Genomic DNA, 12,288 nt, shown 5'->3' with positions numbered 1-12,288 from the left:
GGAGGGGTGTAGGGGCTGGAGGGGGTTACAGAGATAGGGAGCGCTGGAGGAGGTTACAGAGATAGGGAGGGGTGTAGGGGCTGGAGGGGGTTACAGAGATAGGGAGTGGTGTAGGGGCTGGAGGGGGTTACAGAGATAGGGAGGGGTGTAGGGGCTGGAGGAGGTTACAGAGATAGGGAGGGGTGTAGGGGCTGGAGGGGGTTACAGAGATAGGGAGGGGTGTAGGGGCTGGAGGGGGTTACAGAGATAGGGAGCGCTGGAGGAGGTTACAGAGATAGGGAGGGGTGTAGGGGCTGGAGGGGGGTTACAGAGATAGGGAGGGGTGTAGGGGCTGGAGGGGGTTACAGAGATAGGGAGGGGTGTAGGGGCTGGAGGGGGTTACAGAGATAGGGAGGGGTGTAGGGGCTGGAGGAGGTTACAGAGATAGGGAGGGGTGTAGGGGCTGGAGGGGGTTACAGAGATAGAGAGGGGTGTAGGGGCTGGAGGGGGTTACAGAGATAGGGAGGGGCGTAGGGGCTGGAGGGGGTTACAGAGATAGGGAGGAGCGTAGGGGCTGGAGGAGGTTACAGAGATAGGGAGGGGTGTAGGGGCTGGAGGGGGTTACAGAGATAGGGAGGGGTGTAGGGGCTGGAGGGGGTTACAGAGATAGGGAGTGGTGTAGGGGCTGGAGGGGGTTACAGAGATAGGGAGGGGTGTAGGGGCTGGAGGGGGTTACAGAGATAGGGAGGGGTGTAGGGGCTGGAGGGGGTTACAGAGATAGGGAGCGCTGGAGGAGGTTACAGAGATAGGGAGGGGTGTAGGGGCTGGAGGGGGTTACAGAGATAGGGAGTGGTGTAGGGGCTGGAGGGGGTTACAGAGATAGGGAGGGGTGTAGGGGCTGGAGGGGGTTACAGAGATAGGGAGGGGTGTAGGGGCTGGAGGAGGTTACAGAGATAGGGAGGGGTGTAGGGGCTGGAGGGGGTTACAGAGATAGGGAGGGGTGTAGGGGCTTACAGAGATAGGGAGGGGTGAAGAGGCTGGAGGAGGTTACAGAGATAGGGAGGGGTGTAGGGGCTGGAGGGGGTTACAGAGATAGGGAGGGGTGTAGGGGCTGGAGGGGGTTACAGAGATAGGGAGCGCTGGAGGAGGTTACAGAGATAGGGAGTGGTGTAGGGGCTGGAGGGGGTTACAGAGATAGGGAGCGCTGGAGGAGGTTACAGAGATAGGGAGGGGTGTAGGGGCTGGAGGGGGTTACAGAGATAGGGAGTGGTGTAGGGGCTGGAGGGGGTTACAGAGATAGGGAGGGGTGTAGGGGCTGGAGGGGGTTACAGAGATAGGGAGGGGTGTAGGGGCTGGAGGAGGTTACAGAGATAGGGAGGGGTGTAGGGGCTGGAGGGGGTTACAGAGATAGGGAGGGGTGTAGGGGCTTACAGAGATAGGGAGGGGTGAAGAGGCTGGAGGAGGTTACAGAGATAGGGAGGGGTGTAGGGGCTGGAGGGGGTTACAGAGATAGGGAGGGGTGTAGGGGCTGGAGGGGGTTACAGAGATAGGGAGCGCTGGAGGAGGTTACAGAGATAGGGAGTGGTGTAGGGGCTGGAGGGGGTTACAGAGATAGGGAGCGCTGGAGGAGGTTACAGAGATAGGGAGTGGTGTAGGGGCTGGAGGGGGTTACAGAGATAGGGAACACCCAGCCTCTGAACCGCTCTTGTTGCCACAGTATGTGTGTGGCTGGTCCAGTTAAGTCTCATTACAGACGGACGCACTCCCAGTGCAGCCGGGCGACATCATCAACTCTGGCGCGAGCTGCCGATACATAACGCAGTGTGGGGCGGGCACAGAGGGGGACTTACTCATCTGGGCGAGGATTGAGGCAAATGCCGCGAACATGCCGGCCACTCCCTGGCCGCTCAGGAACAAGCTGCTGTACTTTGCTGGGAGCAGTCCGAGTAAACCAAACAGACTGCCCTGTAACACTGCACCGAAAGCTGGCAGAGAGAGAAAGGAACATGATTAGACACACCACAGGGACCACCACACTCACACCCCACGGCACAGACAGACACAGGCCAGAACACCCCCCCACAGTATTCACAGCACACAAGATTCAATGGCGATCTGAATCGACGGGCTTACGATGATTAAAGGATTTATAGTGTAGGAACGACTCCCTCTGGTGGCTGAATGGCCTCCTCCTGTTCCTAATGTAACAGGCTCGAGGGGCTGAATGGCCTCCTCCTGTTCCTAATGTAACAGGCTCGAGGGGCTGAATGGCCTCCTCCTGTTCCTAATGTAACAGGCTCGAGGGGCTGAATGGCCTCCTCCTGTTCCTAATGTAACAGGCTCGAGGGGCTGAATGGCCTCCTCCTGTTCCTAATGTAACAGGCTCAAGGGGCTGAATGGCCTCCTCCTGTTCCTAATGTAACAGGCTCGAGGGGCTGAATGGCCTCCTCCTGTTCCTAATGTAACAGGCTCGAGGGGCTGAATGGCCTCCTCCTGTTCCTAATGTAACAGGCTCGAGGGGCTGAATGGCCTCCTCCTGTTCCTAATGTAACAGGCTCGAGGGGCTGAATGGCCTCCTCCTGTTCCTGTGTAACAGGCTCGAGGGGCTGAATGGCCTCCTCCTGTTCCTAATGTAACAGACTCGAGGGGCTGAATGGCCTCCTCCTGTTCCTGTGTAACAGGCTCGAGGGGCTGAATGGCCTCCTCCTGTTCCTGTGTAACAGACTCGAGGGGCTGAATGGCCTCCTCCTGTTCCTGTGTAACAGACTCGAGGGGCTGAATGGCCTCCTCCTGTTCCTAATGTAACAGACTCGAGGGGCTGAATGGCCTCCTCCTGTTCCTGTGTAACAGACTCGAGGGGCTGAATGGCCTCCTCCTGTTCCTGTGTAACAGACTCGAGGGGCTGAATGGCCTCCTCCTGTTCCTAATGTAACAGACTCGAGGGGCTGAATGGCCTCCTCCTGTTCCTGTGTAACAGACTCGAGGGGCTGAATGGCCTCCTCCTGTTCCTGTGTAACAGACTCGAGGGGCTGAATGGCCTCCTCCTGTTCCTGTGTAACAGACTCGAGAGGCTGAATGGCCTCCTCCTGTTCCTGTCACCGGCTCCCCCTGGTGGCCCGGATGAGAACTGCTCCCCCCCCCCCCCCACCGGCCCCACCGTTCGACCCCTGACCGGTGCTGAACCAGCTCACTGCAGGCCAGGCAGCAGTCAGGGGGAGGGTTTGTCCGAGGGTCCGTGGGGTGTGTGCGGGGGTGCGTGACCCCACGAGGCTATGACACACACCACAGCCAAATAGCCAGCTCGCGCTCGTACTCACAATTAATAAACCAGATCACCGTCATGGTGACCCCGAAGAATACTGACGGCCGAATTGGAAACATCACCATCACCACCGTCACCAGGAAGAGGAGGAAAATCCCAAACAGGCTGCCAGCAATCCGCACTCTCTCCGGGATCCTGGGAATGGTTAAACGTCATATCAGTTGCGGGCAGGGTGGGGGGGCTTGACACAACAACCCGTATTTATATAGCACCTTTAACGTAGTCCTCGTCCTTGTCCATTATCATCTCAGACCATATTAGCGTCCTCGACCAGGCCAACATCCCCAGCATCGAAGCACTGACCACACTCGACCTGCTCCGCTGGGCAGGGCCACATTGTCCACATGTCCCCCAGACACGAGACTCCCAAAGCAAGCGCTCTACTCGGAACTCCTTCACGGGCAAACGGGCCAAAGGTGGGCAGAGGAAACGTTACAGGGGACCACCCTCAAAGCCTCCCTGATAAAGTGCAACATCCCCCACCGACACCTGGGAGTCCCTGGGCCCAAAGACCAGTCTGCCCTAAGTGGAGGAAGTGCATCCAGGAGGGCGCTGAGCACCTTGAGTCTCGTCGCCGAGAGCGTGCAGAAACCAAGCGCAGGCAGCGGAAGGAGCGTGCGGCAAACCAGTCCCACCCTCCCCTTCCCTCAACCACTGTCTGTCCCACCTGTGACAGGGACTGTGACTCTCGTATTGGGCTGTTCAGCCACCTAAGGACTCGTGTTTAGAGTGGAAGCAAGTCTTCCTCGATTCCGAGGGACTGCCTGTGATGATGATGAACGCTTCACAGGAGTATAATGCGATCAGAAATTGGACACTGAGCCGCATAAGTAGAAATTAGGGCAGGTGACCAAAAGCTGGGTCAGAGAGGTCGGTTTTAAGGAGCGTCTTGAAGGAGGAGAGAGAGGCGGAGAGGTTTAGGGAGGGAGTTCCAGAGCTTGGGGCCCAGGCAACAGAAGGCACGGGAGTGGAATTGCGGAACTTGCGATTGGCTCCACATGCACCGGAAACATTAAACCCCTCCAAAACCGGGGGGGGGGCAGGAGGGCCGGTAACCAGAGGGACACGGATTGACGATAATCGGCGATGGAACCAGAGGGGGAGACGAGGAGAATGTTTTTACGCAGCGAGTTGTTGTGATCGGGAACGCGCTGCCTGAAAGGGCGGTGGGAGCAGATTCAATCGTGACTTTCAAACTGGGAATTGGATCAATACTGGGACAGGAGAAATGTGCCGGGGCTGTGGGGAAAGTGCAGGGGGGGGGGGGGGGGGACTGATTGGATCGCTCTGTCACAGAGCCGGCACAGCACGGGCTCGAGGGGCCCCAATGGGATCCTCCTGTGCGATTCGATGGAAAGATCGGCAGTTGCGGGGAATACTTGGTGTGGGATTGCGGCCTACCTCGGGTACAGGAAGGAGTTGAGGCAGGTGAAGAGCAGGAGAGGCAGCATGGACAGTAGGGTCATCCAGTGGTCAAAGTGCCATTCTCCCACGGCAGGTTCCGTGCTGTTCACAGCGGGAGTGAGTCGGCTCTCGAAATACTGCAACACAACAGGGAACGAGTCAGAGACACCCAGAGCGATGCAGGGTAACAGCAACAAACGCTCCCTCAGTATTGTCCCTCCGATAGTGCGGCGCTCCCTCAGCACTGTCCCTCCGATAGTGCGGCGCTCCCTCAGCACTGCCCCTCCGACAGTGCGACGCTCCCTCAGCACTGCCCCTCCAACAGTGCGACGCTCCCTCAGTACTGCCCCTCCAACAGTGCGACACTCCCTCAGTACTGCCCCTCCGACAGTGCGGCGCTCCCTCAGCACTGCCCCTCCGACAGTGCGGCGCTCCCTCAGCACTGCCACTCCGACACTCCCTCAGTACTGCCCCTCTGACAGTGCAGCGCTCCCTCAGTACTGCCCCTCCGACAGTGCAGCACTCCCTCAGTACTGCTCCTCCGACAGTGCAGCACTCCCTCAGTACTGCCCCTCTGACAGTGCAGCGCTCCCTCAGTACTGCCCCTCCGACAGTGCAGCACTCCCTCAGTACTGCTCCTCCGACAGTGCAGCACTCCCTCAGTACTGCCCCTCTGACAGTGCGGCACTCCCTCAGTACTGCCCCTCCGACAGTCCCTCAGTACTGCCCCTCCGACAGTCCCTCAGTACCGCCCCTCCGACAGTCCCTCAGTACTGCCCCTCCGACAGAGCGGCGCTCCCTCAGTACAGGGCCCAGGGGATCCCCACACACACATGACAACACACAACTTATTTCTTCCGGCTTGGTGTTACCTACTTGGGTGGCAGTGATGAAGAAATTCCATGGAAGTAGTGTTACCAATCCGAGAATGAAGAAAATAACCTGGACAAACTTGCACCTGCAGGAAAAAGGAATTTGGAGATGGAAGGTGAGTTGCTGCCCCTCCGACAGCGCGGCACTCCCTCAGTACTGCCCCTCCGACAGTGCGGCACTCCCTCAGTACTGCCCCTCCGACAGCGCGGCACTCCCTCAGTACTGCCCCTCTGACAGCGCGGCACTCCCTCAGTACTGCCCCTCCGACAGTGCGACGCTCCCTCAGAACTGCCCCTCCGACAGTGCGGCACTCCCTCAGTACTGCCCCTCCGACAGTGCGGCGCTCCCTCAGCACTGCCCCTCCGACAGTGCGGCGCTCCCTCAGTACTGCCCCTCCGACAGTGCGACACTCCCTCAGTACTGCCCCTCCGACAGTGCGACAACATTTAAGGGAAAGCTGGATAAACACATGGGGGAAGAGAGGGATAGAAGGATGGGGTGATGGGGGGGAGATGGAGAGGGCTGGTGTGGGGCAGAAACCCCGGCACGGAGCGGTGGGGCAGAAACCCCGGCACGGAGCGGTGGGGCCCAGTGGCCTGTGGATTCTGTGCCTGACTCTTGGATTCGTACCTGCGATCCCAGCTCAGAGGACTGGATACACACAGCTCGGGCTGCCTGAGACGCAATTATCAGGCTGAGACCAAGGTTGGGTTTAGGAGGGAGAGGGAGGGGAGACAGGTTTGTGGGCGAGGGAGCAGAACACCAATGCGTGGCAAGGTCAGCCACACCGAGTTCCGATGCCAATGTGCGGAAGAAAATAGAAAAGCAGAGTATTGTTTAAACGGCGAGAGATCGGGGAATGTCGGTGTTCAGAGGGACCTGGGGGTCCTTGTACACCAATCACTGAAAGTTAACCTGCAGGTACAGGAGGCAATTCAGAAAGCAAATGGTACGTTGGCCTTTATTAAAGGAGGGTTTGAGTATAAGAGTAAAGATATTACTGCAGTTATACAGGGCCCTGGTGAGACCACACCTGGAGTATTGTGCACAGTGTCGGTCTCCTTACCTAAGGAAGGATATACTGGCCATAGAGGGAGAGCAGCGAAGGTTCATCAGACTGATTCCTGGGATGGGGGGGATTGTCCTATGAGGAGAGATTGAGCAGACTGGGCCGATATTCTCTGGAGTTTAGAAGAATGAGAGGTGATCCCATTGAAACACACACAATACTTACAGGGCTTGACAGGGTAGATGCAGGGAGGGTGTTTCCCCCCGGGGCTGGGGAGTCTAGAACCAGGGCTCACAGTCTCAGGATAAGGGCTCGGCCATTTAGGACTGAGATGAGGAGGAATTTCTTCACTCAGAGGGGGGTGAATCTTTGGAATTCTCTGCCCCAGAGGGCCGTGGGAGGCTCAGTCTTCGAGGCCGAGAAAGTGGATTTGAGGTCGAAGGTCAGCCGCGATCTGATTGGATGGCGGAGCAGGCTCGAGGGGCCGAATGGCCGACTCCTGCTCCTGATTCTAATGTTTGTTCGTAGCGAGGGGGCAGCGAGGGTCCCAATAATGGTAGTGAGCCCAACGACCCCCCCCCAGATACTGCAGGCACTTACCTATCCTCTGGGCAAGACTGGAGATCCATTGCTGTCTGAGTGTCGGTAGTCACTGGACAGCTGGAGGGAGAGAGAGGAAGGTTAAACAACCTCAAAACCCCCCCCCCCCACCACCCCCAGCAAGACCAAGGGCCGACAGGAGCGGTTCCACACAGGAAAGAGAGACTCCCAGCCCGACCCGGGCCATCGCGCTCCTTCCCATACCCCCCCCCCCCAAAGACACACACACCCACACAGCCCCCCCCCCGCCCCCCAGACACACACACACACAGCCACCCCAACCAGACACACACACACAGCCCCCCCACCCAGACACACACACACAGCCCCCCCACCCAGACACACACACACACACACACACACACACAGCCACCCCACCCAGACACACAGCCACCACACACACACACACACACACACACAGCCACCCCACCCAGACACACAGCCACCACACACACACACACACACACACACACACAGCCACCCCACCCAGACACACACACACACACACACACAGCCACCCCACCCAGACACACACACACACACACACACACAGCCACCCCACCCAGACACACAGCCACCACACACACACACACACACACAGCCACCCCACCCAGACACACACACACACACACACACACACAGCCACCCCACCCAGACACACCCACACAGCCACCCCACCCAGACACACACACACACAGCCACCACACACACACACACACAGCCACCCCACCCAGACACACACACACACACACAGCCACCCCACCCAGACACACACACACACACACACACACACAGCCACCCCACCCAGACACACACACACACAGCCACCCCACCCAGACACACACACACACACACACACAGCCACCCCACCCAGACACACACACACACACACAGCCACCCCACCCAGACACACACACACACACAGCCACCCCACCCAGACACACACACACACACACAGCCACCCCACCCAGACACACACACACACAGCCACCCCACCCAGACACACACACACACACACACAGCCACCCCACCCAGACACACACACACACACAGCCACCCCACCCAGACACACACACACACACACAGCCACCCCACCCAGACACACACACACACACACACAGCCACCCCACCCAGACACACACACACACACACACACAGCCACCCCACCCAGACACACACACACACACACACACACAGCCACCCCACCCAGACACACACACACACACACACACACACACAGCCCCCCAGCCCCTACCTGGGAGCAGGACAGAGAGAGAAGCTGGAACAAGCGTGGAGCTGCACGTGGTTATACACTCATCCCGGAACTGCAAGAGGAAAAAAGTGAGTCAGAGAGAGGGAAACAGTCTCATCACCGAGAGACAGAGAAGGAGATATTTGCGCTGGGCCCCAAGCTCTGGAACTCCCTCCCTGAACCTCTCCGCTTCTCTCCCCTCCTTCAAACCCATCCCATTGCCCAAGCTGTCCCAACATCTCCTGATGTCCCAAACCTGGCCCCGAGCCACGATTGACTACGTTCAGAGAGCGATAATAATTCGAGTTGTTGTTGACACAGAGCATTATTCCCTCCAGTATTACATCCAGCGGGTGTGTGTGGGGCCGGGGGCCGGGGGCCGGTCTGACCACAGGGATTACTGGCAGTCTGCGAGCCCCAGACCCACAGGAAAGGATTTACAAACACAAGGGCAGGAGGAAGCACACTCACCGATGCCATTCCGATCAGTCAGAGACAGGAAGCAGGATCTTGTCACTAATAGTTTAACTCCTCACATGCAGTTTTACCCAACAACAACCACCTGCATTTATATAGCGCCTTTAACGTAGTGAAACGTCCCAAGGTGTTCCACAGGAGCGTAAAATCAGACACACCCTGACCCCCGAGCCACATAAGGAGATATTGGGATAGGCGACCAAAAGCTGGGTCAGAGAGGTCGGTTTTTAAGGAGCGTCTTAAAGGAGGAGAGAGACGCGAGGAGGTTTAGGGAGGGAGTTCCAGAGCTTGGGGCCCAGGCAGCTGAAGGCACGGCCACCGATGGTGGAGCGATGGGAATCGGGGGATGGGCAAGAGGGCAGAATACGAGGAGTGCAGAGATCTCGGAGGGTTGTAGGGGGTTACAGAGATGGGGAGGGGTGTAGGAGGTTACAGAGATAGGGAGGGATGTAGGGGCTGGAGGGGGTTACAGAGATAGGGAGGGGTGTAGGGGCTGGAGGAGGTTACAGAGATGGGGAGGTGTGTAGGGGCTGGAGGGGGTTACAGAGATAGGGAGGGGTGTAGGGGCTGGAGGGATTTGGAGAATTTTGAAATCAAGGTGTTGCCGGACCGGGAGCCAGTGTAGGTCAGTGAGCACAGGGGGTGATGGGTGAGCGGGACTGGGTGTGAGTTAGAACACGGGGCAGTGAGCACAGGGGGTGATGGGTGAGCGGGACTTGGTGCGAGTTAGGACACGGGGCAGTGAGCACAGGGGATGATGGGTGAGTGGGACTCGGTGCGAGTTAGGACACGGGGGCAGCGAGCACAGGGGGTGATGGGTGAGTGGGACACGGTGTGAGTTAGGACACGGGTCAGCGAGCACAGGGGGTGATGGGTGAGCGGGACTCGGTGCGAGTTAGGACACGGGTCAGCGAGCACAGGGGGTGATGGGTGAGCGGGACTCGGTGCGAGTTAGGACATGGGGGGCTGGGGAGGGCAGGAGCGTGTTGGAATAGTTGAGTCTGGAGCGGGACTGAGGTGGGGTGAGGAATTCACTCCTGTGCCCGCTCTATGAACGTGCTCTCCCCTCAGTCCCATTCCCCTGGTTTTTTTAACCCCGCCTATGGGGGCTGGGGAATCTAGCAGTACCCACATTATTTCAAGGAAGAACAGGGGAGTTCTCCTGGGGCCAATATTTATCCCTCAATCACTAAAACTGATGATCTGGGTCATTATCACATCGCTGTGTGTGGGAGCTTGCTGTGCGCTAATTGGCGTTTCCCACATTACAACAGTGAGCGCACTCCAAAAGTACTTCATTGACTGTGAGGCAGTTTTAAGACGTGCAGAGGTGGGATAAAATGAAAGTCTTTAATGGATGTTCTCAAGTTACCGACTCATTGTTACACAAACTGGAGGTGATCCAAAACTCGGCTGCCCCCGTATCCTAACTCGCACCCAGTCCCGCTCACCCATCACCCCCTGTGCCCCGTGTCCCAACTCGCACCGAGTCCCACTCACCTATCACCCCCTGTGCTCGGTGACCTACATTGGCTCCCGGTCCGGCAACGCCTCAATTTCAAAATTCTTCAATCTCATGTTCAAATCGCTCCATGGCCTCACCCATCCCTATCTCTGTAAGCTCCTCCAGCCCTTACACCCCTCCCTATCTCTGTAACCTCCTCCAGCCCCTACACCCCTCCCTATCTCTGTAACCTCCTCCAGCCCCTACACCCCTCCCTATCTCTGTAATCTCCTCCAGCCCCGACACCCATCCCTATCTCTGTAACCTCCTCCAGCCCCTACACCCCTCCCTATCTCTGTAACCTCGTCCAGCCCCTACACCCCTCCCTATCTCTGTAACCTCCTCCAGTCCCTACACCTCTCCCTATCTCTAACCTCCTCCAGCCCCACAAGATGTCTGCGCTCCTCTAATTCTGCCCTCTTGAGCACCCCGATTATAATCACGTCTCTCCTATACTGGGTGCAGGGGTCAGCAGGTTCAGGAGCGGAGGGAAGTGTGCCGGTGGTAAAGACATGGTTAGTCCCAGCCCCCCCAAATAGAACATAAGAAATAGGAGCAGCAGGCAGCCATACTCAAAGACGGAGCCTCCACGGCCCTCTGGGGCAGAGAAATTCCAAAGATTCACCCCCCTCTGAGTGAAGAAATTCCTCCTCATCTCAGTCCTAAATGGCCGAGCCCTTATCCTGAGACTGTGTGAGCCCTGGTTCTAGACTCCCCAGCCCCGGGGGGAAACACCCTCCCTGCATCTACCCTGTCAAGCCCTGTAAGTATTGTGTGTGTTTCAATGGGATCACCCTCTCATTCTTCTAAACTCCAGAGAATATCGGCCCAGTCTGCTCAATCTCTCCTCATAGGACAATCCCTCCATCCCAGGAATCAGTCTGGTGAACCTTCGCTGCACTCCCTCTATGGCCAGTATATCCTTCCTTAGGTAAGCAGACCCAAACTGTGCACAATACTCCAGGTGTGGTCTCACCAGGACCCCTGTATAACTGCAGCAAGACGTCTTTACAATCTCCCCTGTCTGCACAAAGAATATAATTCGCATTTAACAAGCTCAGACCATCAAACTCTTCCCCCCCCCCCCCCCCGAAGCAAACCAGGAACTTTGATGAACTGAGCTTACGGGCAGAGGAGGAAATGAAATGGTCCAAATTAGTCAAGTTCCCGCCAATAATGCAATTTCAATTCGCGCCTAAAAACGGCAACAGTTAAGCCCGGAACAAGTTGTCAAGAGTCACATTTCAACACAGGAATAAACAAGATGCAGATTTGTCCAACGCTCAGTTGCAAACTTTGCTCAAATGCAGACAATTAAAACCAGGTCGCTGCACCTTTGAAATATGTTACCCTTCTAACAAGCCTGGATACAGTGACACAGTTAGTTTCTCTCTGTGCGATACAAGGTTTCCAGTTTATCACAGCCTCCGCATCCCTTACCTGAGTTATAGTTTTTAAAAACAAAGTTGGTTTTTTAAAAAGAAGAATCTTAAAATCTCCAGCTCTGGTCCTGGTCCCGAACCTGCGCCCGTCCTCGCCACAAAGAAATTTCAAATATTGCTGGTTAATTTCAAGTCCACAGCTGACTGGCCCAGGACTGGAACAGGGCGGGACCAATCAGCGTGTGTGAGCAGAATCATCCATCACCATCACGGGCAGTCCCTCGGAATCGAGGAAGACTTGCTTCCACTCTTAACACGAGTCCTTAGGTGGCTGAACAGCCCAATACGAGAGCCACAGTCCCTGTCACAGGTGGGACAGACAGTGGTTGAGGGAAGGGGAGGGTGGGACTGGTTTGCCGCACGCTCCTTCCGCTGCCTGCGCTTGGTTTCTGCACGCTCTCGGCGACGAGACTCGAGGTGCACAGC

General features: G+C 57.1%; 1 protein-coding gene across 3 annotated transcripts in view; it reads right to left on the bottom strand.

Annotated features, from left to right (window-relative positions):
- The window catches only part of LOC139239407 (equilibrative nucleoside transporter 2-like), a 29,206-nt gene extending 17,300 nt beyond the window's left edge, over positions 1–11,906 (bottom strand). Inside the window, exons 1-7 of one of the 3 annotated variants that reach the window (XM_070868106.1) lie at positions 11,861–11,906; positions 8,443–8,512; positions 7,188–7,247; positions 5,582–5,663; positions 4,703–4,842; positions 3,297–3,436; positions 1,830–1,964 (exon numbers count right to left, since the gene is read on the bottom strand). In XM_070868106.1, the coding sequence (XP_070724207.1) occupies positions 1,830–1,964; positions 3,297–3,436; positions 4,703–4,842; positions 5,582–5,663; positions 7,188–7,216 (526 nt within the window). In that variant the 5' untranslated portion in view covers positions 7,217–7,247; positions 8,443–8,512; positions 11,861–11,906. Of the gene's footprint in view, positions 1–1,829; positions 1,965–3,296; positions 3,437–4,702; positions 4,843–5,581; positions 5,664–7,187; positions 7,248–8,442; positions 8,845–8,910; positions 8,925–11,860 lie in introns of those variants that run through there. The other 2 variants (XM_070868105.1, XM_070868104.1) reach the window with 2 other exon arrangements.
- Between the last annotated feature and the right edge of the window lie 382 nt (positions 11,907–12,288).

The sequence above is a fragment of the Pristiophorus japonicus genome, chromosome 27, assembly GCF_044704955.1.
Source record: "Pristiophorus japonicus isolate sPriJap1 chromosome 27, sPriJap1.hap1, whole genome shotgun sequence".
Taxonomy (NCBI): domain Eukaryota; kingdom Metazoa; phylum Chordata; class Chondrichthyes; family Pristiophoridae; genus Pristiophorus; species Pristiophorus japonicus.
Note: the sequence above shows the minus strand (reverse complement) of the source record. Positions and strands in the feature narration are given on the sequence as shown.